The sequence below is a fragment of the Gasterosteus aculeatus genome, chromosome 12 (genome assembly GCF_964276395.1).
Source record: "Gasterosteus aculeatus chromosome 12, fGasAcu3.hap1.1, whole genome shotgun sequence".
NCBI lineage: Eukaryota > Metazoa > Chordata > Actinopteri > Perciformes > Gasterosteidae > Gasterosteus > Gasterosteus aculeatus.
The window spans coordinates 24,050,372-24,075,899 of NC_135700.1; the positions used below are offsets into that span (position 1 = coordinate 24,050,372).

The 25,528-nt window shown below is 42.4% G+C and overlaps 2 protein-coding genes across 3 annotated transcripts; one reads left to right on the top strand and one right to left on the bottom strand.

Moving 5' to 3' along the window:
- The first annotated feature begins 13,696 nt into the window (after positions 1–13,696).
- On the top strand, positions 13,697–16,934 carry LOC120815006 (interleukin-17C-like). Of its 2 annotated transcripts, XM_040170103.2 has the most exons (3): positions 13,697–13,867; positions 13,955–14,205; positions 16,034–16,934. In XM_040170103.2, exons 1-3 carry the CDS (start codon positions 13,841–13,843, stop codon positions 16,278–16,280), a joined length of 525 nt encoding a protein of 174 aa, XP_040026037.2. In that variant the 5' UTR covers positions 13,697–13,840; the 3' UTR covers positions 16,281–16,934. The 2 variants fall into 2 exon arrangements, with proteins under 2 accessions (XP_040026037.2, XP_040026036.2); XM_040170102.2 differs by having other exon boundaries at positions 13,697–14,205.
- Positions 16,935–20,669: 3,735 nt separating this feature from the next.
- Positions 20,670–25,012, bottom strand: LOC120815005 (beta-1,3-galactosyltransferase 1). The gene is made up of 3 exons (XM_040170101.2): positions 24,855–25,012; positions 24,627–24,703; positions 20,670–23,364 (listed from the first exon to the last, which is right to left on the bottom strand). Exons 2-3 carry the CDS (start codon positions 24,659–24,661, stop codon positions 22,173–22,175), a joined length of 1,227 nt encoding a protein of 408 aa, XP_040026035.2. The 5' UTR covers positions 24,662–24,703; positions 24,855–25,012; the 3' UTR covers positions 20,670–22,172.
- Between the last annotated feature and the right edge of the window lie 516 nt (positions 25,013–25,528).

A 25,528-nucleotide genomic window follows, 5' to 3' on the forward strand; every position in this document is an offset into this window, starting at 1 on the left:
CTATGTGTTCTTCTACTATGTGTTCTTCTACTATGTGTTCCACTACTATGTGTTCTTCTACTATGTGTTCCACTACTATGTGTTCTTCTACTATGTGTTCTTCTACTATGTGTTCCACTACTATGTGTTCTTCTACTATGTGTTCTTCTACTAGGTGTTCCTCTACTATGTGTTCTTCTACTATGTGTTCTTCTACTATGTGTTCTTCTACTATGTGTTCCACTACTATGTGTTCCTCTACTATGTGTTCTTCTACTATGTGTTCTACTACTATGTGTTCTTCTACTATGTGTTCTACTACTATGTGTTCTTCTACTATGTGTTCCACTACTATGTGTTCTTCTACTAGGTGTTCCTCTACTATGTGTTCTTCTACTATGTGTTCTTCTACTATGTGTTCTTCTACTATGTGTTCCACTACTATGTGTTCTTCTACTATGTGTTCCACTACTATGTGTTCTTCTACTATGTGTTCTTCTACTATGTGTTCCACTACTATGTGTTCTTCTACTATGTGTTCTTCTACTAGGTGTTCCTCTACTATGTGTTCTTCTACTATGTGTTCTTCTACTATGTGTTCTTCTACTATGTGTTCCACTACTATGTGTTCCTCTACTATGTGTTCTTCTACTATGTGTTCTACTACTATGTGTTCTTCTACTATGTGTTCTTCTACTATGTGTTCTTCTACTATGTGTTCTTCTACTATGTGTTCTACTACTATGTGTTCTTCTACTATGTGTTCTTCTACTATGTGTTCTACTACGATGTGTTCTTCTACTATGTGTTCCACTATTCTGTGTTCTTCTACTAGGTGTTCCTCTACTATGTGTTCTTCTACTCTGTGTTCTTCTACTATGTGTTCTTCTACTATGTGTTCCACTACTCTGTGTTCTTCTACTCTGTGTTCTTCTACTATGTGTTCCACTACTATGTGTTCTTCTACTATGTGTTCCACTACTATGTGTTCTTCTACTAGGTGTTCCTCTACTATGTGTTCTTCTACTCTGTGTTCTTCTACTATGTGTTCTTCTACTATGTGTTCCACTACTATGTGTTCCACTACTCTGTGTTCTTCTACTATGTGTTCTTCTACTATGTGTTCCACTACTATGTGTTCTTCTACTATGTGTTCCACTACTATGTGTTCTTCTACTAGGTGTTCCTCTACTATGTGTTCTTCTACTATGTGTTCTTCTACTATGTGTTCCACTATTCTGTGTTCTTCTACTCTGTGTTCTTCTACTATGTGTTCTTCTACTATGTGTTCCACTACTATGTGTTCCACTACTATGTGTTCTTCTACTATGTGTTCTTCTACTCTGTGTTCTTCTACTATGTGTTCCACTACTATGTGTTCTTCTACTATGTGTTCCACTACTATGTGTTCTTCTACTAGGTGTTCCTCTACTATGTGTTCTTCTACTCTGTGTTCTTCTACTATGTGTTCTTCTACTATGTGTTCCACTACTATGTGTTCCACTACTCTGTGTTCTTCTACTATGTGTTCTTCTACTATGTGTTCCACTACTATGTGTTCTTCTACTAGGTGTTCCTCTACTATGTGTTCTTCTACTATGTGTTCCAATACTATGTGTTCTTCTACTAGGTGTTCCTCTACTATGTGTTCTTCTACTCTGTGTTCTTCTACTATGTGCTCTTCTACTATGTGTTCTTCTACTATGTGTTCCACTACTATGTGTTCCACTACTATGTGTTCTTCTACTATGTGTTCTTCTACTATGTGTTCTTCTACTATGTGTTCTTCTACTATGTGTTCCACTACTATGTGTTCTTCTACTATGTGTTCCACTACTATGTGTTCTTCTACTAGGTGTTCCACTACTATGTGTTCTTCTACTATGTGTTCCACTACTATGTGTTCCACTACTATGTGTTCCTCTACTATGTGTTCTTCTACTATGTGTTCCACTACTATGTGTTCTTCTACTATGTGTTCCACTACTATGTGTTCTTCTACTATGTGTTCCACTACTATGTGTTCTTCTACTATGTGTTCTACTACTATGTGTTCTTCTACTATGTGTTCCACTACTATGTGTTCTTCTACTAGGTGTTCCTCTACTATGTGTTCTTCTACTATGTGTTCTTCTACTATGTGTTCCACTACTATGTGTTCTTCTACTATGTGTTCCACTACTATGTGTTCTTCTACTATGTGTTCTTCTACTATGTGTTCCACTACTATGTGTTCTTCTACTATGTGTTCTTCTACTAGGTGTTCCTCTACTATGTGTTCTTCTACTATGTGTTCTTCTACTATGTGTTCTTCTACTATGTGTTCCACTACTATGTGTTCCTCTACTATGTGTTCTTCTACTATGTGTTCTACTACTATGTGTTCTTCTACTATGTGTTCTTCTACTATGTGTTCTTCTACTATGTGTTCTTCTACTATGTGTTCTACTACTATGTGTTCTTCTACTATGTGTTCTTCTACTATGTGTTCTACTACGATGTGTTCTTCTACTATGTGTTCCACTATTCTGTGTTCTTCTACTAGGTGTTCCTCTACTATGTGTTCTTCTACTCTGTGTTCTTCTACTATGTGTTCTTCTACTATGTGTTCCACTACTCTGTGTTCTTCTACTCTGTGTTCTTCTACTATGTGTTCCACTACTATGTGTTCTTCTACTATGTGTTCCACTACTATGTGTTCTTCTACTAGGTGTTCCTCTACTATGTGTTCTTCTACTCTGTGTTCTTCTACTATGTGTTCCACTACTATGTGTTCTTCTACTATGTGTTCCACTACTATGTGTTCTTCTACTAGGTGTTCCACTACTATGTGTTCTTCTACTATGTGTTCCACTACTATGTGTTCCACTACTATGTGTTCCTCTACTATGTGTTCTTCTACTATGTGTTCCACTACTATGTGTTCTTCTACTATGTGTTCCACTACTATGTGTTCTTCTACTATGTGTTCCACTACTATGTGTTCTTCTACTATGTGTTCTACTACTATGTGTTCTTCTACTATGTGTTCCACTACTATGTGTTCTTCTACTAGGTGTTCCTCTACTATGTGTTCTTCTACTATGTGTTCTTCTACTATGTGTTCTTCTACTATGTGTTCCACTACTATGTGTTCTTCTACTATGTGTTCCACTACTATGTGTTCTTCTACTATGTGTTCTTCTACTATGTGTTCCACTACTATGTGTTCTTCTACTATGTGTTCTTCTACTAGGTGTTCCTCTACTATGTGTTCTTCTACTATGTGTTCTTCTACTATGTGTTCTTCTACTATGTGTTCCACTACTATGTGTTCCTCTACTATGTGTTCTTCTACTATGTGTTCTACTACTATGTGTTCTTCTACTATGTGTTCTTCTACTATGTGTTCTTCTACTATGTGTTCTTCTACTATGTGTTCTACTACTATGTGTTCTTCTACTATGTGTTCTTCTACTATGTGTTCTACTACGATGTGTTCTTCTACTATGTGTTCCACTATTCTGTGTTCTTCTACTAGGTGTTCCTCTACTATGTGTTCTTCTACTCTGTGTTCTTCTACTATGTGTTCTTCTACTATGTGTTCCACTACTCTGTGTTCTTCTACTCTGTGTTCTTCTACTATGTGTTCCACTACTATGTGTTCTTCTACTATGTGTTCCACTACTATGTGTTCTTCTACTAGGTGTTCCTCTACTATGTGTTCTTCTACTATGTGTTCTTCTACTATGTGTTCCACTATTCTGTGTTCTTCTACTCTGTGTTCTTCTACTATGTGTTCTTCTACTATGTGTTCCACTACTATGTGTTCCACTACTATGTGTTCTTCTACTATGTGTTCTTCTACTCTGTGTTCTTCTACTATGTGTTCCACTACTATGTGTTCTTCTACTATGTGTTCCACTACTATGTGTTCTTCTACTAGGTGTTCCTCTACTATGTGTTCTTCTACTCTGTGTTCTTCTACTATGTGTTCTTCTACTATGTGTTCCACTACTATGTGTTCCACTACTCTGTGTTCTTCTACTATGTGTTCTTCTACTATGTGTTCCACTACTATGTGTTCTTCTACTAGGTGTTCCTCTACTATGTGTTCTTCTACTATGTGTTCCACTACTATGTGTTCTTCTACTAGGTGTTCCTCTACTATGTGTTCTTCTACTCTGTGTTCTTCTACTATGTGCTCTTCTACTATGTGTTCTTCTACTATGTGTTCCACTACTATGTGTTCCACTACTATGTGTTCTTCTACTATGTGTTCTTCTACTATGTGTTCTTCTACTAGGTGTTCCTCTACTATGTGTTCTTCTACTATGTGTTCTTCTACTATGTGTTCTTCTACTATGTGTTCCACTACTATGTGTTCTTCTACTATGTGTTCCACTACTATGTGTTCTTCTACTATGTGTTCTTCTACTATGTGTTCCACTACTATGTGTTCTTCTACTATGTGTTCTTCTACTAGGTGTTCCTCTACTATGTGTTCTTCTACTATGTGTTCTTCTACTATGTGTTCTTCTACTATGTGTTCCACTACTATGTGTTCCTCTACTATGTGTTCTTCTACTATGTGTTCTACTACTATGTGTTCTTCTACTATGTGTTCTTCTACTATGTGTTCTTCTACTATGTGTTCTACTACTATGTGTTCTTCTACTATGTGTTCTTCTACTATGTGTTCTACTACGATGTGTTCTTCTACTATGTGTTCCACTATTCTGTGTTCTTCTACTAGGTGTTCCTCTACTATGTGTTCTTCTACTCTGTGTTCTTCTACTATGTGTTCTTCTACTATGTGTTCCACTACTCTGTGTTCTTCTACTCTGTGTTCTTCTACTATGTGTTCCACTACTATGTGTTCTTCTACTATGTGTTCCACTACTATGTGTTCTTCTACTAGGTGTTCCTCTACTATGTGTTCTTCTACTCTGTGTTCTTCTACTATGTGTTCTTCTACTATGTGTTCCACTACTATGTGTTCCACTACTCTGTGTTCTTCTACTATGTGTTCTTCTACTATGTGTTCCACTACTATGTGTTCTTCTACTATGTGTTCCACTACTATGTGTTCTTCTACTAGGTGTTCCTCTACTATGTGTTCTTCTACTATGTGTTCTTCTACTATGTGTTCCACTATTCTGTGTTCTTCTACTCTGTGTTCTTCTACTATGTGTTCTTCTACTATGTGTTCCACTACTATGTGTTCCACTACTATGTGTTCTTCTACTATGTGTTCTTCTACTATGTGTTCTTCTACTATGTGTTCCACTACTATGTGTTCTTCTACTATGTGTTCCACTACTATGTGTTCTTCTACTATGTGTTCCACTACTATGTGTTCTTCTACTAGGTGTTCCACTACTATGTGTTCTTCTACTATGTGTTCCACTACTATGTGTTCCACTACTATGTGTTCTTCTACTATGTGTTCTTCTACTATGTGTTCCACTACTATGTGTTCTTCTACTATGTGTTCCACTACTATGTGTTCTTCTACTATGTGTTCCACTACTATGTGTTCTTCTACTATGTGTTCTACTACTATGTGTTCTACTACTATGTGTTCTTCTACTATGTGTTCCACTACTATGTGTTCTTCTACTAGGTGTTCCTCTACTATGTGTTCTTCTACTATGTGTTCTTCTACTATGTCGTCCACTACTATGTGTTCTTCTACTATGTGTTCTACTACTATGTGTTCTACTACTATGTGTTCCACTACTCTGTGTTCTTCTACTCTGTGTTCTTCTACTATGTGTTCCACTACTATGTGTTCTTCTACTATGTGTTCCACTACTATGTGTTCTTCTACTAGGTGTTCCTCTACTATGTGTTCTTCTACTCTGTGTTCTTCTACTATGTGTTCCACTACTATGTGTTCTTCTACTATGTGTTCCACTACTATGTGTTCTTCTACTAGGTGTTCCACTACTATGTGTTCTTCTACTATGTGTTCCACTACTATGTGTTCCACTACTATGTGTTCCTCTACTATGTGTTCTTCTACTATGTGTTCCACTACTATGTGTTCTTCTACTATGTGTTCCACTACTATGTGTTCTTCTACTATGTGTTCCACTACTATGTGTTCTTCTACTATGTGTTCTACTACTATGTGTTCTTCTACTATGTGTTCCACTACTATGTGTTCTTCTACTAGGTGTTCCTCTACTATGTGTTCTTCTACTATGTGTTCTTCTACTATGTGTTCTTCTACTATGTGTTCCACTACTATGTGTTCTTCTACTATGTGTTCCACTACTATGTGTTCTTCTACTATGTGTTCTTCTACTATGTGTTCCACTACTATGTGTTCTTCTACTATGTGTTCTTCTACTAGGTGTTCCTCTACTATGTGTTCTTCTACTATGTGTTCTTCTACTATGTGTTCCACTACTATGTGTTCTTCTACTATGTGTTCCACTACTATGTGTTCTTCTACTATGTGTTCTTCTACTATGTGTTCCACTACTATGTGTTCTTCTACTATGTGTTCTTCTACTAGGTGTTCCTCTACTATGTGTTCTTCTACTATGTGTTCTTCTACTATGTGTTCTTCTACTATGTGTTCTACTACGATGTGTTCTTCTACTATGTGTTCCACTATTCTGTGTTCTTCTACTAGGTGTTCCTCTACTATGTGTTCTTCTACTCTGTGTTCTTCTACTATGTGTTCTTCTACTATGTGTTCCACTACTCTGTGTTCTTCTACTCTGTGTTCTTCTACTATGTGTTCCACTACTATGTGTTCTTCTACTATGTGTTCCACTACTATGTGTTCTTCTACTAGGTGTTCCTCTACTATGTGTTCTTCTACTATGTGTTCTTCTACTATGTGTTCCACTATTCTGTGTTCTTCTACTCTGTGTTCTTCTACTATGTGTTCTTCTACTATGTGTTCCACTACTATGTGTTCCACTACTATGTGTTCTTCTACTATGTGTTCTTCTACTCTGTGTTCTTCTACTATGTGTTCCACTACTATGTGTTCTTCTACTATGTGTTCCACTACTATGTGTTCTTCTACTAGGTGTTCCTCTACTATGTGTTCTTCTACTCTGTGTTCTTCTACTATGTGTTCTTCTACTATGTGTTCCACTACTATGTGTTCCACTACTCTGTGTTCTTCTACTATGTGTTCTTCTACTATGTGTTCCACTACTATGTGTTCTTCTACTAGGTGTTCCTCTACTATGTGTTCTTCTACTATGTGTTCCACTACTATGTGTTCTTCTACTAGGTGTTCCTCTACTATGTGTTCTTCTACTCTGTGTTCTTCTACTATGTGCTCTTCTACTATGTGTTCTTCTACTATGTGTTCCACTACTATGTGTTCCACTACTATGTGTTCTTCTACTATGTGTTCTTCTACTATGTGTTCTTCTACTATGTGTTCTTCTACTATGTGTTCCACTACTATGTGTTCTTCTACTATGTGTTCCACTACTATGTGTTCTTCTACTAGGTGTTCCACTACTATGTGTTCTTCTACTATGTGTTCCACTACTATGTGTTCCACTACTATGTGTTCCTCTACTATGTGTTCTTCTACTATGTGTTCCACTACTATGTGTTCTTCTACTATGTGTTCCACTACTATGTGTTCCTCTACTATGTGTTCTTCTACTATGTGTTCCACTACTATGTGTTCTTCTACTATGTGTTCCACTACTATGTGTTCTTCTACTATGTGTTCCACTACTATGTGTTCTTCTACTATGTGTTCTACTACTATGTGTTCTTCTACTATGTGTTCCACTACTATGTGTTCTTCTACTAGGTGTTCCTCTACTATGTGTTCTTCTACTATGTGTTCCACTACTATGTGTTCTTCTACTATGTGTTCCACTACTATGTGTTCTTCTACTATGTGTTCTTCTACTATGTGTTCCACTACTATGTGTTCTTCTACTATGTGTTCTTCTACTAGGTGTTCCTCTACTATGTGTTCTTCTACTATGTGTTCTTCTACTATGTGTTCTTCTACTATGTGTTCCACTACTATGTGTTCCTCTACTATGTGTTCTTCTACTATGTGTTCTACTACTATGTGTTCTTCTACTATGTGTTCTTCTACTATGTGTTCTTCTACTATGTGTTCTTCTACTATGTGTTCTTCTACTATGTGTTCTTCTACTATGTGTTCTACTACGATGTGTTCTTCTACTATGTGTTCCACTATTCTGTGTTCTTCTACTAGGTGTTCCTCTACTATGTGTTCTTCTACTCTGTGTTCTTCTACTATGTGTTCTTCTACTATGTGTTCCACTACTCTGTGTTCTTCTACTCTGTGTTCTTCTACTATGTGTTCCACTACTATGTGTTCTTCTACTATGTGTTCCACTACTATGTGTTCTTCTACTAGGTGTTCCTCTACTATGTGTTCTTCTACTCTGTGTTCTTCTACTATGTGTTCCACTACTATGTGTTCTTCTACTATGTGTTCCACTACTATGTGTTCTTCTACTAGGTGTTCCACTACTATGTGTTCTTCTACTATGTGTTCCACTACTATGTGTTCCACTACTATGTGTTCCTCTACTATGTGTTCTTCTACTATGTGTTCCACTACTATGTGTTCTTCTACTATGTGTTCCACTACTATGTGTTCTTCTACTATGTGTTCCACTACTATGTGTTCTTCTACTATGTGTTCTACTACTATGTGTTCTTCTACTATGTGTTCCACTACTATGTGTTCTTCTACTAGGTGTTCCTCTACTATGTGTTCTTCTACTATGTGTTCTTCTACTATGTGTTCTTCTACTATGTGTTCCACTACTATGTGTTCTTCTACTATGTGTTCCACTACTATGTGTTCTTCTACTATGTGTTCTTCTACTATGTGTTCCACTACTATGTGTTCTTCTACTATGTGTTCTTCTACTAGGTGTTCCTCTACTATGTGTTCTTCTACTATGTGTTCTTCTACTATGTGTTCTTCTACTATGTGTTCCACTACTATGTGTTCCTCTACTATGTGTTCTTCTACTATGTGTTCTACTACTATGTGTTCTTCTACTATGTGTTCTTCTACTATGTGTTCTTCTACTATGTGTTCTTCTACTATGTGTTCTTCTACTATGTGTTCTACTACGATGTGTTCTTCTACTATGTGTTCCACTATTCTGTGTTCTTCTACTAGGTGTTCCTCTACTATGTGTTCTTCTACTCTGTGTTCTTCTACTATGTGTTCTTCTACTATGTGTTCCACTACTCTGTGTTCTTCTACTCTGTGTTCTTCTACTATGTGTTCCACTACTATGTGTTCTTCTACTATGTGTTCCACTACTATGTGTTCTTCTACTAGGTGTTCCTCTACTATGTGTTCTTCTACTCTGTGTTCTTCTACTATGTGTTCTTCTACTATGTGTTCCACTACTATGTGTTCCACTACTCTGTGTTCTTCTACTATGTGTTCTTCTACTATGTGTTCCACTACTATGTGTTCTTCTACTATGTGTTCCACTACTATGTGTTCTTCTACTAGGTGTTCCTCTACTATGTGTTCTTCTACTATGTGTTCTTCTACTATGTGTTCCACTATTCTGTGTTCTTCTACTCTGTGTTCTTCTACTATGTGTTCTTCTACTATGTGTTCCACTACTATGTGTTCCACTACTATGTGTTCTTCTACTATGTGTTCTTCTACTCTGTGTTCTTCTACTATGTGTTCCACTACTATGTGTTCTTCTACTATGTGTTCCACTACTATGTGTTCTTCTACTAGGTGTTCCTCTACTATGTGTTCTTCTACTCTGTGTTCTTCTACTATGTGTTCTTCTACTATGTGTTCCACTACTATGTGTTCCACTACTCTGTGTTCTTCTACTATGTGTTCTTCTACTATGTGTTCCACTACTATGTGTTCTTCTACTAGGTGTTCCTCTACTATGTGTTCTTCTACTATGTGTTCCACTACTATGTGTTCTTCTACTAGGTGTTCCTCTACTATGTGTTCTTCTACTCTGTGTTCTTCTACTATGTGCTCTTCTACTATGTGTTCTTCTACTATGTGTTCCACTACTATGTGTTCCACTACTATGTGTTCTTCTACTATGTGTTCTTCTACTATGTGTTCTTCTACTATGTGTTCCACTACTATGTGTTCTTCTACTATGTGTTCCACTACTATGTGTTCTTCTACTATGTGTTCCACTACTATGTGTTCTTCTACTAGGTGTTCCACTACTATGTGTTCTTCTACTATGTCTTCCACTACTATGTGTTCCACTACTATGTGTTCTTCTACTATGTGTTCTTCTACTATGTGTTCCACTACTATGTGTTCTTCTACTATGTGTTCCACTACTATGTGTTCTTCTACTATGTGTTCCACTACTATGTGTTCTTCTACTATGTGTTCTACTACTATGTGTTCTACTACTATGTGTTCTTCTACTATGTGTTCCACTACTATGTGTTCTTCTACTACGTGTTCCTCTACTATGTGTTCTTCTACTATGTGTTCTTCTACTATGTCGTCCACTACTATGTGTTCTTCTACTATGTGTTCTACTACTATGTGTTCTATGTTTGTTGCCCCTTTGTTCGGTCTGTGTTCACACTTTTCTCACAGCGGACATAAAACTGTAAACCGACACGCCAAACCGTTCTGTCATTGATCCAATTTTAATGCAGCTATAAATAGACTCTTCAGGTGTGGGGCGTTGGGGCGTTGGATGCATGAACCAGATACAGGGTCGAAGTGCCAAACACGGGTTTGGGTTTTTTCGCTGGTCTGCAATGAACGGACGGTAAAAGCTCTGCTTATTCTGCCATTTATTTTGTATTTGATTATGCGTCTAAAGTTGTCATCGTAACGTCTAAACAATTGGAATAACACATATATTGTACATATATAATTATAAGACTGAACTGTAAAAATACAAAACGAAGTTAATTAAATGAAATGATTTAATAAACCTTTTTTTAAATTGTGGCCCTGCCTTCCCTGACTGCAGGTCACTGGGCATTTCCCAGTTACAGTGTACAGGTGTGCAGTGTTTCTCTGAAAGGCCTCCTGATGGGAAATAAGAGATACTTAAATTAGCAAAGTCACATCGCGGATTGCAGCACAATAGTTCAGTTTGTTGGTCGTCCAGACAGCAACATTTCAATAACTATTGGAAATGTTGAACCACCACTTGAGTTCTCCAGAGGATGAACCCTTTTGGTGGTAGACTTTGACTGCTGGTGTGGTTGTGAAATAAGGGTTTTTGTACGACATAAACAGTACAGATAAAGAAAGTACAATAAATAAGTAAGTGGTGTATGAAATAATTATCAGATAAAACCATAAACTCAACAGGAAGAACATGTAGACAAAAACACAAGTGGTGCGATGTCATTATAGCTGTTTGTTTGTTGTTGTTTGTTTCCCTCGGTAAACTCCTTCGGCCTGAGGTGTGATACAAACGTGAGGCATGAAAGCGCCTTAACGAACCCGAGCCGCTCGGTGTGAAAGTGTCTAAATCCAGGGCGTAGCCGCCCCCCAACCCAGATACAAAAAACTCCAAACACAGATGTCTTCTTGAAAAAAATCTCACTTTTAAACCAATTTGCAATGTATTTTTCAACGTCGGCCATAGACGTCTTTTCACCCAAAAAGGTGCTGGACGGGCTTCGACCTGGTGGACCTCAACCTGTGCAACGCACTGGAACCCCGCTCAGACATCGAGATCAGCTCCTCCACTTGGCCAAAGAGACCCCTTATGTCTCTGCAGCTTCCTGGTGGTGCCGACTGGACACTGTGATCGGAGCGGAATCAGAATCCTGTGACTCAAAGGCATCGACTGAGCTTCTACAAATCTGGTTGGTTGAACCAAATCCGTGCAGTCTAACAACTTCCCCGAACGCCCTTCAATGTCATTGCCAACGCTGGTTAACAACATGCCAAGAGAAAGACGACGGTCCCGCTTCCCTCAACCTGCACTACACCTGCACTGGATTCCCAAATGCATTTGATTAACAAAATAACCTAATGAGAAGCACATGAAATGCATTTGTTTATTCTGAAATTAATGTTTAATATGTAGGTAATATAATGTAAAATAATGTAATAATTCATTAATTATATAATGCATAAACTTGGGCATCCCAATTTATAGCCCCCTTTTACGACCTGCAAGTATAAGATTTATTCTGAAAGTACCCCGTGTGAACAATAACACTCATGGGTAACAGCGTCTTAACGTCCCTTAGAACTCAAATGAACAGCTCAGCGTCTCACCTGAACCCAAATGGTTTTCCTGACACGAACCACGTGTAGTTGACTGCTGACATTGGTTGAGATTAAAGGGAACAGAGACCACCTATTTACTATTCACTTATCACCAGTTAGTATCACTTTGGAGCTTTGAGCCGCTGGTCCGCTGGTACTGGGCTAAACTAGCACGGTGCCGTCACGTCAGCTCCAACAAGGCAGCTGCTGCTAACGAAGTAAAAGTGAAATGCTCCACATTAGAGGATTGATACCCGACGGGTCTCAGGCAGATATTCACAAACACGTAAAATGTGTAATTAGCATGAACAGTTGAGCCATTGACTCCATCGGGCTCGGACAGAATAATTTGGCGGATCCATAAGGTACGAAAACCACCAACAGCTTTCATTGTAGGGGCATCTTAGGTTAGCAGGTTCGCACCGTGTGGCCAGTTGGCCTGCGACTTGTGCTAAGTGTTAAATATTTAACTGCAAAGTAATAAAGCGTGTTTGATACCTGTTTTTGCATTGAGTCATACTGGGATGTTTACTGAAACTGATTGACTGGCTCTGCCCAAAGAAATCCACCATCCGCCAAGCCGCAATCCCGCGACCTTGGTCTAAATACAGCTTACGGAGTCTTCATATTCGCCCGGCTCCGAGGGGGAGGACACGTTTGAGTCCGCTCTGCACAGACGATGGGTGACGTCACGCGTGTTTTACCGCCTCGGCCTCCGAGTCAAAAGTCCACTGAGCGCATTGTTTGCACCCGGTTCTGCGCCCAAAGGAGCACTGAGCTGTGTAACCACAGGATGCCAAATTGGGGGATTTTGCATTCCTTACATCCAAGTTGTTTGAGTCAGCATGTTTAACTACAGTCTGTAACTGGAAAGGAATGTTAATTACTTTTGAATCATTATAATCATTGTTAAAGACGATGCTTTATGAATAATGTGGGATTCATATTGTTTACTTCATTTGCTGTTTGGAGCTTTTGGTGAAATGCATTTGGATGATACAGCTAGAAATGTACGTGCCGATAAGTAGTAATGAATAATTACTTTAGAGAGTCTGTACTTGTACATTGTTGTCTAATTGTTAATGTTATTTTGAACAAAAAATGACACACATTCGATGGTCTTGGAGGCAGAATTATGTTGAACTAGCGACTCTCAACTAATTTAACGGCTTGAAGTGCCAACAATCTCCCCACATTCAGCAGGACGTTTTTCACACCACGGCCTTCTGGGGACACAGTGGTGGTCCTCTGCAGGCTGTGTGCCGCGCCGTGTGACGCCCAGGTGGAAGTAGCTTTTCCTTAAAAATACATTTTATACATATTTGTGCGTTTGTGTTTTTGGAATCATGGAATACACTCTGTAATATTTGTAAATCACCTGCTCATCTCCGCGTGTCTCAGGGGCGCTCGGTCCCAAAGAGGCGGGTCTAAGAATCAGTGCAGCCAATCACTGGTAAGGTTAATGAGTGACATGTCATTTACTGAAGTTTGGCCCTGCGCGCATAGGGCGGATTTATTTATTTTTCTCGTTCTGTGAAGCAACGATTCAACAAAAACAACTGAAATCCGGGTTTCCCCAAACGAACATCTTCACATATATACCGCAAGCAATGGATCGGCTCTGTCATACGGCTCAAGATGTCACGCCTCGTGGGTCTGCAGATGGTAAATGTGCCCGTGAGCCGGCGGGAGCGCGCTTTAAAGTCACGCCGAGCTGAGAACCTTCACGCGTGTTTTATCTTCTCTCCACAGATCCCGCTGCTGCTCTTCAACGGCTTCGTGCCGGCTTCTTCCTCCGCTGCCGCCGCCACGAGGTCCCGCGGGTGCATCAGCCTGGAGCGGCTGAACCGCACCGTGGACCGGTTCCAGAGGACGCACGGCAGCCCGACGATGACGCGTAACCGGCAGGACGCGCGGCAGGACGCGCGGCAGACGTGCGCGCAGGCGGCCGCGGGAATGAGCGGAGAGCTGAGAGACCGCTCCCTCGCCCCGTGGCGGTACAGGTGAGCACCCGAGAGGACCCGACAGCACCCGACACCACCCGACAGCACCCGACAGCACCCGACACCACCCGAGAGCACCCGACACCACCCGACAGCACCCGACAGCACCTACGGGCCCAAACGCGCTCACCGTTACCAGCCGAGCGGTTTTTAACTCAATGCGATTAACGTGAATGCAGCAGGCCTCATATTTCAATCTACCCCCGTTTTATGAATTTAAGTCAACAGCACTGTTACAAGAACATGTACTCCAGTGGGAAATGAAAGTAAAACAAGTATTTTTCGGTTTCAAGTAAAAGTTTTCTGTTCAAATTTGTATTGGAGTAACAGTAGAACTAGCAGTGCAGGTTCTCTTATCTGTTATTTTGGTAAAAGTGGCATCACACTCAAGTAAAAGTACTGAAATATCATATATTTGTTGTTTTTGAAATAAACTAAAAGTAGAACCAGTAAGAATAAATATTATATATGATTGGTTCATAATTACGGATACAGAGTGAACGGGACCTGCGCCCCGTAAACACACTTCGTGAAGTCAAACCATGTAGAATAAACGTGTTATGATGCATTTTAAACGAGAAATGAATGTTAACTTGTAAGAATAGAATACTAACCCGACCCCCTCAAAAGACCCAACATGGCGGAGAGACGTTCACTCAAGAATCCGACATGTTGCGTCATGTTGTTCACTCAGTAAAGCAGTTAGCAGGACTAAGACACGTTTTTATTTACTCGCCTCTTTTGGACCTTTCACTTTTCAATGTGTTGTCTGATATTTTGTGCTTTGTCCCATATCGGTTATTGTTGACAAATATATTTGTGTGTGTTGTACTTTTTAACGCTGTCATATACGGTAGTCCAGTGCGCTTGCGCAGATACTGTGGGTTATACGGTAGTTGATGTTATGCCTGTAAAGGGAGACACACGGTGATCCATTAAATCCACTAAGAAGCCTCTAATGCATTTATTTACAAATGCCATTAAATTCATCTCATAGCACTTGGTTGTTTTGTAGCTGTATGCATTTACTTAACTTGCACTACAATGATGGTAATAATTTAATGAACATGCTTCAAGTGAACATGAGGGTGTGTTTGTGAGTGTAGTATAGAGAACTAGTTCTGACGTATTTGAGGTTCTGTTTTAGAATAAAGGTTTGGAAATTAAAGCTTTTTAATGCTGTTTAAAAAAAATCCGATTTATCGATTAATCGAAGAAATAAACGACCGATTAATCGATTATCAAAATAATCGTTAGTTGCAGCCCTAATATAATTGTAAACCTTGATTTGGTTGAATTGGAGAAAGAAAACATTCATTCTCTCACCATCTCAGTCAGACACGTGCAGATGATTGACCCTTGTCTAAGCCCCGCCCCCCCAGCTATCAGAACTACTGTACTCCCTACAAACACGACGCACACAGAAGGAGATAGAAGCTTCAGAACATAAGTGAACCACCACGTGACCCGGCTGCCCCACGTCGAAGTGTCCCTGAGCACGACACCTAACCGCTAATTGCTCCCCGGGCGAAATGCATAAAAGCCATGGATTAAAAATGTAATGTAAGTTGCTCTGGAGAGAAGCGTCAGCTAAATGACCTGTAATGTAATGAGACCGAAGACAATGAATTAAGGAACCACAACGGATTGATACGCGGGATTCGTTATCTACAGCTTCTAGAAAACACAGCTGACAAGACTTGAAACATCACATAAAATGCCTCAAAGTAATCACGCAACGCAGCCAGGAACCGTGAATAAAGTCTTTAAAAAAGAGCGATAGACACATTTTAAAGTGCGTTTCCAGCTGACTCCCGTCTCCCATCAGCATCAACACAGAGGACGACCGGATTCCTCACAAGATCGCCGTCGCCGAGTGCCTCTGCGACGGCTGCATCATCAACCAGCGGGAGGACATGCGCTACAACTCTGTGCCCGTGTTCGCCCCGCTGATGGTCATGAGGAAGACGCCGTGCCCGCGGGACCACGCCAGGTTCATGGTCAGCAGGGATTGGATCAAGGTCCCCGTGGGCTGCACCTGCGCCGCGCCCAAGTACGCCAAGAGATCGACGTAGCTGAAGACGCCAGGCGGAAGAAGGCGCTGTGTAGTTTCTATGTGATGAAGGTGGCATTAGTTATTTATTTATTACAGTTCTATGTTTGTTTGTTTCTTAGGATCTAAAGTACATGTACTCAGTAAAACACTGCTTTAATAAGTGTACAACTCACTCTCACAACAAACGGCAAATGCTGCCGCTTGGTCGGTGGCACCAACCGTCTTTTTGTACTCATTTGCATCCAAATAAGAAAAAAAAAAAAATGACATGTAATGTAAAATAACATTTTAGGTAAAATAATATGTCACGCAGGTGATTTCAGCAATACTGAGAGTCACATAAACACGTGACTAATACATTTGGTGTTTGACTATTCATCCTTTTGTCTTTTATTTGTAGATAACTGTATTTTTTAATTTTGGAAACACTGTCCTTTTTGCTAAGCTAGTTAGCGTTAGCAAACGGTAGTTTGCTAGTTAGTAGTTAGTAGCCAATTGGTGCGAGGAAGCTTTGTGTGCTCACGAAACCCCCTACTGGCCACGCGTGTCATCACAGTGACTTTGTGTGTCTGTTATGGCCGTGGGGACTGACTGAGTTACAGAAATGTATAACCAAATCATTTCTGTACATAAATGATCACATGCGTGCATAATAAAATATTTTTGGATTGTATTCTGTGTGTGTAAACGTTATTATGATATGATATTATGATCATGATATGGTTGTGTAGTAATGTTACGCTGTCACTTTGGGAAAAGGGCATGAGCCTAAGCAGGCCGAGGACAGTGCTTGTGGAACTAGGACAGACGGGACAGAGTAAGTGTAAACTTGGACAATGGTGTACAGGACAGGGGACATTTTACTCATGTTTATTTAGAAATAACAGTCTCAACAGTTTTTGGTTTCAAACGATTCCTTTTTTTTTGACACGACCTCCTTTGAAAACAGTTTCACAGGGTACGGAAGACGCTGGCGTGCACAAGAATGCTAAAAGGAAGACTACATACGGTCCTTTTTGCCTCTCCCAGTACTCCAGAGGGTTTTCCAGCCCGCTCATATTTGGCTCTGTAAGGCAGCGCTGGACCTCCACAGTGGCATCTGCCGTTGCATTTTGAGTCCTCCGTGACGCTGGTGTCCAAGTGATGCCACGGTTTGGAAACCACAGATCACGCTACTAAGTGTTCTCATAGGAATAATCGATCTGAAATGTGAAATAATAGATCTCCTCCCGTGACATCATGAGAGGTGGAAGCCTGGTGGATGTCCTCTGCGCATTGTTTTCACCGTATAATGTACAGCATCTCCCGGAGTGGCCCGATGAGGTCTGCTCTCCCATTTCCAACGCCGCTGCAGGTGCCCGGATGCTGCAGGTCAAGTGCTTCTTCACTATCACATTCAGTGTGTGTGTGTGTGTGTGCGCAACGCAGATATGGTGCGGAAGCTTCGGCTCCTCCCTCACACAGGAAACCACATCAGTGACCGTACATGTCACCTTATTAGCAATTCCCCATTCCTCCGTCAGGGAGGCCATTCGTCATATTGTAGTGACTCATGCATGTAATACTTGCACAACCACTGATATTGACTAAGGGCCGTTTGAAATCTGAGTTACATTGAACTCACCAGAAGACTCCCAGAGGTGTGGACACTGACTTTCACACCTTTAAGCATTGTTATAAATACCTGTAGGAACCATTGTTCTGGAGTTCGCTGGTGGAGGCGACAGACGGGCACTAGGGACGGTCAAAGGACTGACCTGGGGCCTGTTGGCTGCTGAGACCAGCGGCTCCTCAGCTGAGATGTTCTTTCTACCACAACACCGTCTCCTTTATTAAATACATTTGATTTAACCGTTTGATCAGCGATGACCTCTGTCCGTCCGGCGTTTCTTCACACAACAATAAGCAAACCTAATGTGTCTGAAACAGTTAGATTTATTAGGAGAATCCTCCCCTTCCTACCTGGCTCCACCTCATCACGCATCCTTCTCTCCCCAAACTCCCCAAACTGTTCAACATGAAGAAACGCCGGACGGACAAACGACATCGTGGATCTAAAGGTTACAATCAAATGTATTTAATAAAATAAAGGGTGTTGTGGTAAAAAGAACAGCCGAGGAGCCGCTGGTTTTTGCAACCAACAGGCCCCCAGTGCCCTTTGACCCCCAGAGCGCCCGTCTGCTGCCTCCGCCAGCGAACGCTTCCTGCAGGTATTTATATCGATCCGTAAAGGTGTGAAAGTTGGTGTAAGTCGCTTTGGATAAAAGCGTCGGCTAAATGACCTGTAATGTAATAAATGCATTTTACTAATTTCTGAACCGAGTCGTCAGTTTATTTCTAAAATCCAACAAACGCTATTGTCGTACGAGCAAAACAAGGACGAGACTGGAGACTTTACTCAAAGCAACATGACAAAGTTTATCTGCAACAAGCGTGTTCTGTCCTGCAGTGTAACGTGCACGGAGCTATTTTCAAGCAGTTTAACAACATGAAAAAAGGCGCTTAATACAAAGTGCGTGTATTATAGTGTATTATTTAGTCTTTAAGAGCCTTTTTGATTGGTTATTAAGATAACCAATCGCCTCCTCTTGTTCGCAAGTTCTTCATATCAGGATGTTTTTGCAAGGTGATTTGCATACGAGTGCGTGGTTCTATGCATGGACACTTCTCCATAACATGGGGAACAAGTTGTTCCCGTTGAACTGCATTTCACCCAGACAGTGCTGCCTCTTTGTGCACTATGTTCGTGTGAGCTGATGAGTCCACAGAACAACATTCATATTTTTACATCACATGTCATTTATCTGACGCTTTTATCCAAAGCGACGTACAATAAGTGCGTTCAACCATAGGGTACAAACTCAGGAGAACAAGAAACAAGAAAGTGCAATTTCCTCAAATAAGCCAATTTACAATTTGCTATAGATGAGTGACGTTACAAGTACAATTTAAGTGCTACAATTTGTTAGTCTTTAGTCGAGGTAGAGTCTGAAGAGGTGTGTCTTTAGTTTGCGGTGGAAGATGTGAAGGCTCTCTGTGGTCCTGATGTCTTCAAAGAGCTCGTTCCACCATTTAGGAGCAGGACAGCAAAGAGTCGAGACCTAGTCGAGTGTTTTGCTCCCAGTGAGCATATTTGCATATGTGGTCATGTGCATCCATCCACACGACAGAAATGAGATTTATCATGTGGCGCAATGGTTTCCTATTCTACCGGCAACGCCACTTGGGACAGGCCCAAGACCTTTTAAAGCACACAGGTTCGTTCCACTCTATAGGCAACGGCTCGTGGTTCCCAGTTTACAAAACATTTTTATTCAATAAATATACATTACCGTAAAATCTAACATTCATCACAAAATAAGAAAAGGAACTAATCGCGAAGGCCGAATGGTGAGAAGCGCCGGTGAAGGGGAAGGAAAATGAATAGAACAAACTTCGAGAAAACCAAACCAGAGTTCACCCAGTGATCGCACAAACATCCAATGGGACACGACACACGAGGAAGACCACCACCACCACCCACACCACCGGCGCCCCCACCAGCCTGCAGCCGCTAGGAAGGATGACAAAAAAAAGAAGGTTACAAGAGGATTAAACCAAATATTTACAACACAAAACAGAAAAAGAAAATAATTCACATAAAAATCATCCTAATCAAACAATTCACGTAATCCAAACAAAAAGAAAATAAGTGAAACAAACCAAAAGAAATACAAACTAAAGGATTAACTACACGGGTCCAAGTCTGGTGCCGGCAATAGACCTGCTAGGTACGTCGCGGCGGAGACCGAACTGCACTTAACAGCTTTTAACAGGGCAGACAGTTACAGACAGTTACAGACAGTTACAGACGAGGTTACATGGAGCAGCAGACTAAGCACCAGAGGCCCCAATCAACGGAGTGCTGTCACATCGATCACCTCCTGTGGCTTTCGGCCAGCTGATGATGATCCCTGTCAGTGGACATAGGGTTAGCATTGCCAAGCTACATGTCAAAGGTTTTTGGAAGCTAGTTTTAAAGTCATGTACCTGTTTCCCAGGTCAAACGTGCACAGGGAGAGAAAGAGCCACACGGCAGGAAGACGTCTACCGGTGACCACAATAACATTAGCTACAGAATATCGTTGGGTCGAACACGGAGAGGGAGAACACTTACCACCGGTTGAGAGGAACCAAGAGCAAAAAGGGGCACGGACACCTGACCGGGAAATGATGCATCAGTGGGGCGCGAGAAGGGGGGCAGCCTTTATATAGTAGCGCCGCCCTAGTGGTCGGCAAGCAGGTAACTGTAGCAGGACGATCCTGTTTCCATACTGCTACAATCAGATTCATTTATTGATAAAGGAGTCAAAACCTTTCATACAAATACTAAATGAGAAAATAGTGTCAAAGGCCACAAAGAGGCAAAGACGGTTGATAAGTATTTATTGAATTAAAGAGTAACAACATGAAACTTCACCACTACATTAAGAGCAGCATTTATTGCATTAAAGAGTAGACATGAACATGTGATATGTATGTTTGAACATGCAAATAAGTCCTTATTTCATGGTTATTTCCAGTGAATTGAGGAGAAGTCCACAGATGCAATCAACAAACCCCTGAACATGTATTTTGATGCTTCCCTTTCACTGCAGTCTGAAACGTTTCATGGGAGAAAAATAGCTTGAAACGGATCATTGCACTAAAAAAAAACTAGTATCTGAGACTAATGCGTCCGCTCACATTCAGACGTGTAAATGTGTTGTTGCTGCACACCGGCAGCAGACTGAAGAACTCCTTCCTCCGGCGTCGGGGCGCGTCTCAACACGCCTCCGCCCGAGGGTGTGACCACGGTTTAGACATTGCGTGGGGTCCGCTGGACGCTACGGGCCGACGGGGGGCCGGACATTACGGAGCGAGCGGGCACTCAAGGGTCCCGGCGCGTTTCCCTTAACAAACGGTTCATGCTGTATATGGGGGGGGGGGCACGACCCATGATATAAAGGAAAAGGAACGCCTGCCCGCATGGATGCGCTCTCCTGTTGTGAGTCCAGCGTTTGTAGAAGGTGCAAACACGGGGGCGTCAGTGGGCGCCATCCACGCATGAGAAGATGGAGGTTTTCCCCACCCACCCCGGCCATTTATCAGGTGGGATTATTCCTCACAACCTTTCAAGGCCTTTTCTCTTTGAGATTTCCACTTGGCTTTGCGCTGATTAACCCTGCAGGGCGAGAGGGGGGGCGTCGCTCACGCTTCTCAACCCTTTTATCTGCAGTGAACACGGAGCTTATCTTTATTCAAGGGCTTGTTTGTTCGATTTGAGTTCTTCTGCTCTGCACTCTTGTAGAAGGAAACGTTTCTTTCCTCCACAGATTGACCTTCAGCTTCAGCTACAGACGTCTGCTCAGATTTCGCCTTCGTCCCCACAGTGTTGATGAAATGATTCCTTGATTCAAAGTCCGCACTGTTCAATAGAGAATGACTGGCTGACGAGCGGCGCCAAAAGCATTATGACCGTGACACCCGGGGATTGAACACCATATTAGACAAAGCGATAACGGGTTCCTCATCCTTTGTTAGCTGCACTCTGTTCTGTTGGGTCATTTAATAGTATGCTGGGGAGGTGGTGTTTCAGGTGTGAGAGGACTCCGCCACGCCGTTCAATACAAGCTGTGTGCCAAAGGTATCGAGAAAGCATCTAAGTATTTTTACTCATTATTTTGAGACATTGTGTCACATTTTAGGATACCTTGTTAAAGCGTAGAGGTCTGTCATCGTTCATATGCAAGCTATATTTAGAGAAACACGTCTCCGTTAAAATAGTTATTATTGACAGAAACAGCAAAGAAATCGAATGAACTATTCAATAGAAGTAGATTTATATGTAGATCAGTAATACGTGTTGTGCTTCTCTACGTTATTTCCGCGGTCAGCAGTACGGACCCGGTCTTTTGAAGTCTTTCCAAATGCTCACACGGTCAACGTCCGAATTCGTCGTGGTGGCGATCAGCTGCGAATAAGCACAGCGACTGTAGTCCCGAGGAAACACGTGGAAGTAGTTCTGGCTCGGGGGGTCGGTGACTTGGATCCCCAAGTGCTTCATGCACAACCCCAAAAAAACGTCCTCGATGTACACGGCATCAACGTGTCTGGAGGCCTCCACCAGCTTCTTGGGGAGGTCAAGGGACAAAACGTAGCCCAGGCCCAAAGCGTAACTAGGGTAATAATTCCAAGGGTAAATCTCCTCGGGGAGGAACCACTTAGAGGTCCGGTCCCTCAGGACCGCGGCTCCCCGCTCCACGAGGCCCGTCATGTAGTTCGTCTTCGGGGCGTCCAGCAACATCTCCACGAGCTTTGGCACGTTCAGAAACATGTCAGAGTCGATCTTCATGGCGTACGAGGCGCCGGAGCAGTGCGAATCCAGCCACTCCATCATCACCATGGTCTTGATGGTGAGGTTCTTGTAGCAGTCCAGGAAGTCGCTTTGGATCAGGTCGTGGTACTGGCGGCTCTCCAGCAGGAGCTGCTCCTGGACCTGCGCCGCCCCTTCCCCGCCGGGAAGCCCCGTCAGGAACAACAGCGCCACGGCCCGGCCAGACGCCGCGCCCTCGCCGCCCCAGGTGTTGCGGATGATGTCGCGGTGGGCCCGATTCCCGGGCGCCACGGGAACCACCAGAACCAGGAAAGCCTTTTGCCGCTCACACGCCTCCGGCTCATTGACGACGAAGTGATACTCGGAGGGGTATTCCACCAGGTAGGGGCTCGGAGACCTGTACGGAGGTGCCGTCGCCTTCTCGGCTTCACTTGGAGTCGTCCGCTGAGTCGCCGCGTCCGTCGCCACTGGCGACGTCCTATTTGGAGGACTGGCGGCCAGGCTAAACGCTGTCGCAAACCCGCCGTGTTCAGATCCAGGCCCTCCGGCGCCGGAACCACTGGTGTTGGTGGAGACGGCGCTTTGTCTCTGACTATTAGATGAGAACCACCCCGCCGATTCCTTAATGTTGGTGTTGTAGAGGAAGTAAACCACAGTCAACACCAGGATGAGGAAGAGGAACTGGCGGCGTGAGAAGCGATACCACATTCTGCCTTCCTGCAGTTTCCCAGCATCCACGGCCTTCTGGCTGCGAGCAGAGAGGAGACGGTGACACAAACACACACACGCTATTGTACTTTTTGTGCCACAACAGTTGATCGAGGGATAATTCTTTATCCTTTGATTTGCAGTTTATTAGAAACCAAACAACGCAGAAGTGAGCTAAACTAACACAGCGGGACATTCCAGCAGTGCGTTTAACTTGGTAAACAACAGCAACAACAGCCGTTCCCCAGGCAGATGGGACGGGAGACATCCGTCAATTAAGGATGGAACATGAGGGACTCCTCCTCTGGTCCAATCAGACCTGTCCTGATGCCCAGAAGCTGGATCCAGGACCACGGTGGATCCAGAAGATGTGGACCCAACAGTCTTCTTCCACTTCTGCAGAATTGTTACTTCTCCTTCAGTAAAAGGTTGGAGTACTTCTACTACTGCAGTATTACTACTTAGATGAAAGCTCTGAGTACTTCCTTCACCTCTACAGTGTGAAGATGCTACTTTGTAGAAAAAATTCTTGTGTTTCATTAAAGTTAAAATAGAAGGATAGCAAAAAGATCTATAATAAAAATATGAACCTATATAAAAAATACATTATTATACCGGCGTCATAGCTGTAGAGATTGAACTAAGTGTTTGTTATGTCTATGACCACCTTTGTTTAAGCATGTTGGGAGAGCGAGGACACGGCCAAAGAACTGACGTGTCTCACATGGATAAGATGTTCCCAGTACCCTGGCTGTAGAGACTCAACAAGATGGTCAACGGTTTCTGTTGACGCCACCGATATCTAAACTTAGAACTGCCTCGATGTGTTGGGAAGAAAAGGAGGTTCTTGACAGTCTACTGACCACGTAGCTGTTGTGACCCTCTTTCCCTTGCAAGGAAATAAACGGAGAAAAGACATACTTGACTCAGAGCTTTGGTTTCTTACTTAACGATTGTCTGTGCAAAGTCTTCCACCACACCTCTCTTAGTTAAACCTGTGACTTCAACTGTTCCACGGCGGCAATGCGTGTTTACACGTCTTCTTTCATCGATCCATTTGTTGTCTTTCCTCCCGCCTGTGACAACGTGATGCGTACGGTCACATTGGTTTACGGGTCCGTTCCTGCCAACGTCCCACCTCAGAGATCTCTGAGGTGCATTTCTCAGAGCTACCTGCTCCTCTGAGGTGATTGGGTTGATGATTTATTTATTCATGGTTTTCCTAAATTCTAGTTAGTAATAAATACTTAATCATACTCTGGATCCCTCACACAAGCGTTATCCACTGATAAAATGACGTACCTGCGTCCCAGCGGAGCGGAGCCGCTCTCCAGCATGTTGAAACTCCCCGGCAGCCGATCCGCGTCCTTTTTCTTAAGCTTGTTAAACATAAAAAAAAGGAACTAAAGCAGAGGCCAAAGTTTCACTGAAAAATGCATGACAGCACTTTGAGGCGTTGCGTCGCCACTGAAGTGACACACACACACACACACGGACACACACGGACACACACACACACGCGCAGGTTACCTGTCGGGACAAACTTCAAAGCGCACACCCTCCGGTTATTTCCCCCCGATCCGGCCATCTTTATGGCGGCTGTGCTCCCTGCCGCTGTCAACCAGGCTCCCGGGCGGTTGGAGTAACCGAGGCACTGTGACGCTGTGAACCTTTTCCCCTCCACCTGTGACCACGCCTTTGTTTTCTCAAGCCAGCCACACCTCCGGCCCCTCCCCCCCCCCCCTCGGTTTTGCCTGTGTTGTTTTACCTTTAAGGCGGACGCGCAGGCGGGAAAGCTCCAGAGGGTTTAAGGAACAGCTCCTCTGACACCTGGTTGTGTGTCTGTGTGTCTGTGTGTGCGTCTGTGTGTCTGTGTGTGTGTCTGTACTGATTCAGGTGTATTCCAGGATCTATTACTATTATTTATTAATGAACCCTATATTTGGTTGGTGTGTTGCCGTGTAGGTTTTGGACACACCCTCATTGGTGATGAGGAATTATTAAATAAGTAAGAGTACATCTCTTCAAGTACTGCATTCAAGTACAAAAAAGAGATACTTGTGCTCAGTTAAGTATCTCCACTTTCTGCATCTTCTCATCCACTTCACGTCGGAGGTAAATATTGTACAACATCTCGGGGGTAAACCAGTATATATTGTACTTTTCACCGTATTTCCTCTTAGCCTAGCTTAGCATCAAGAGTG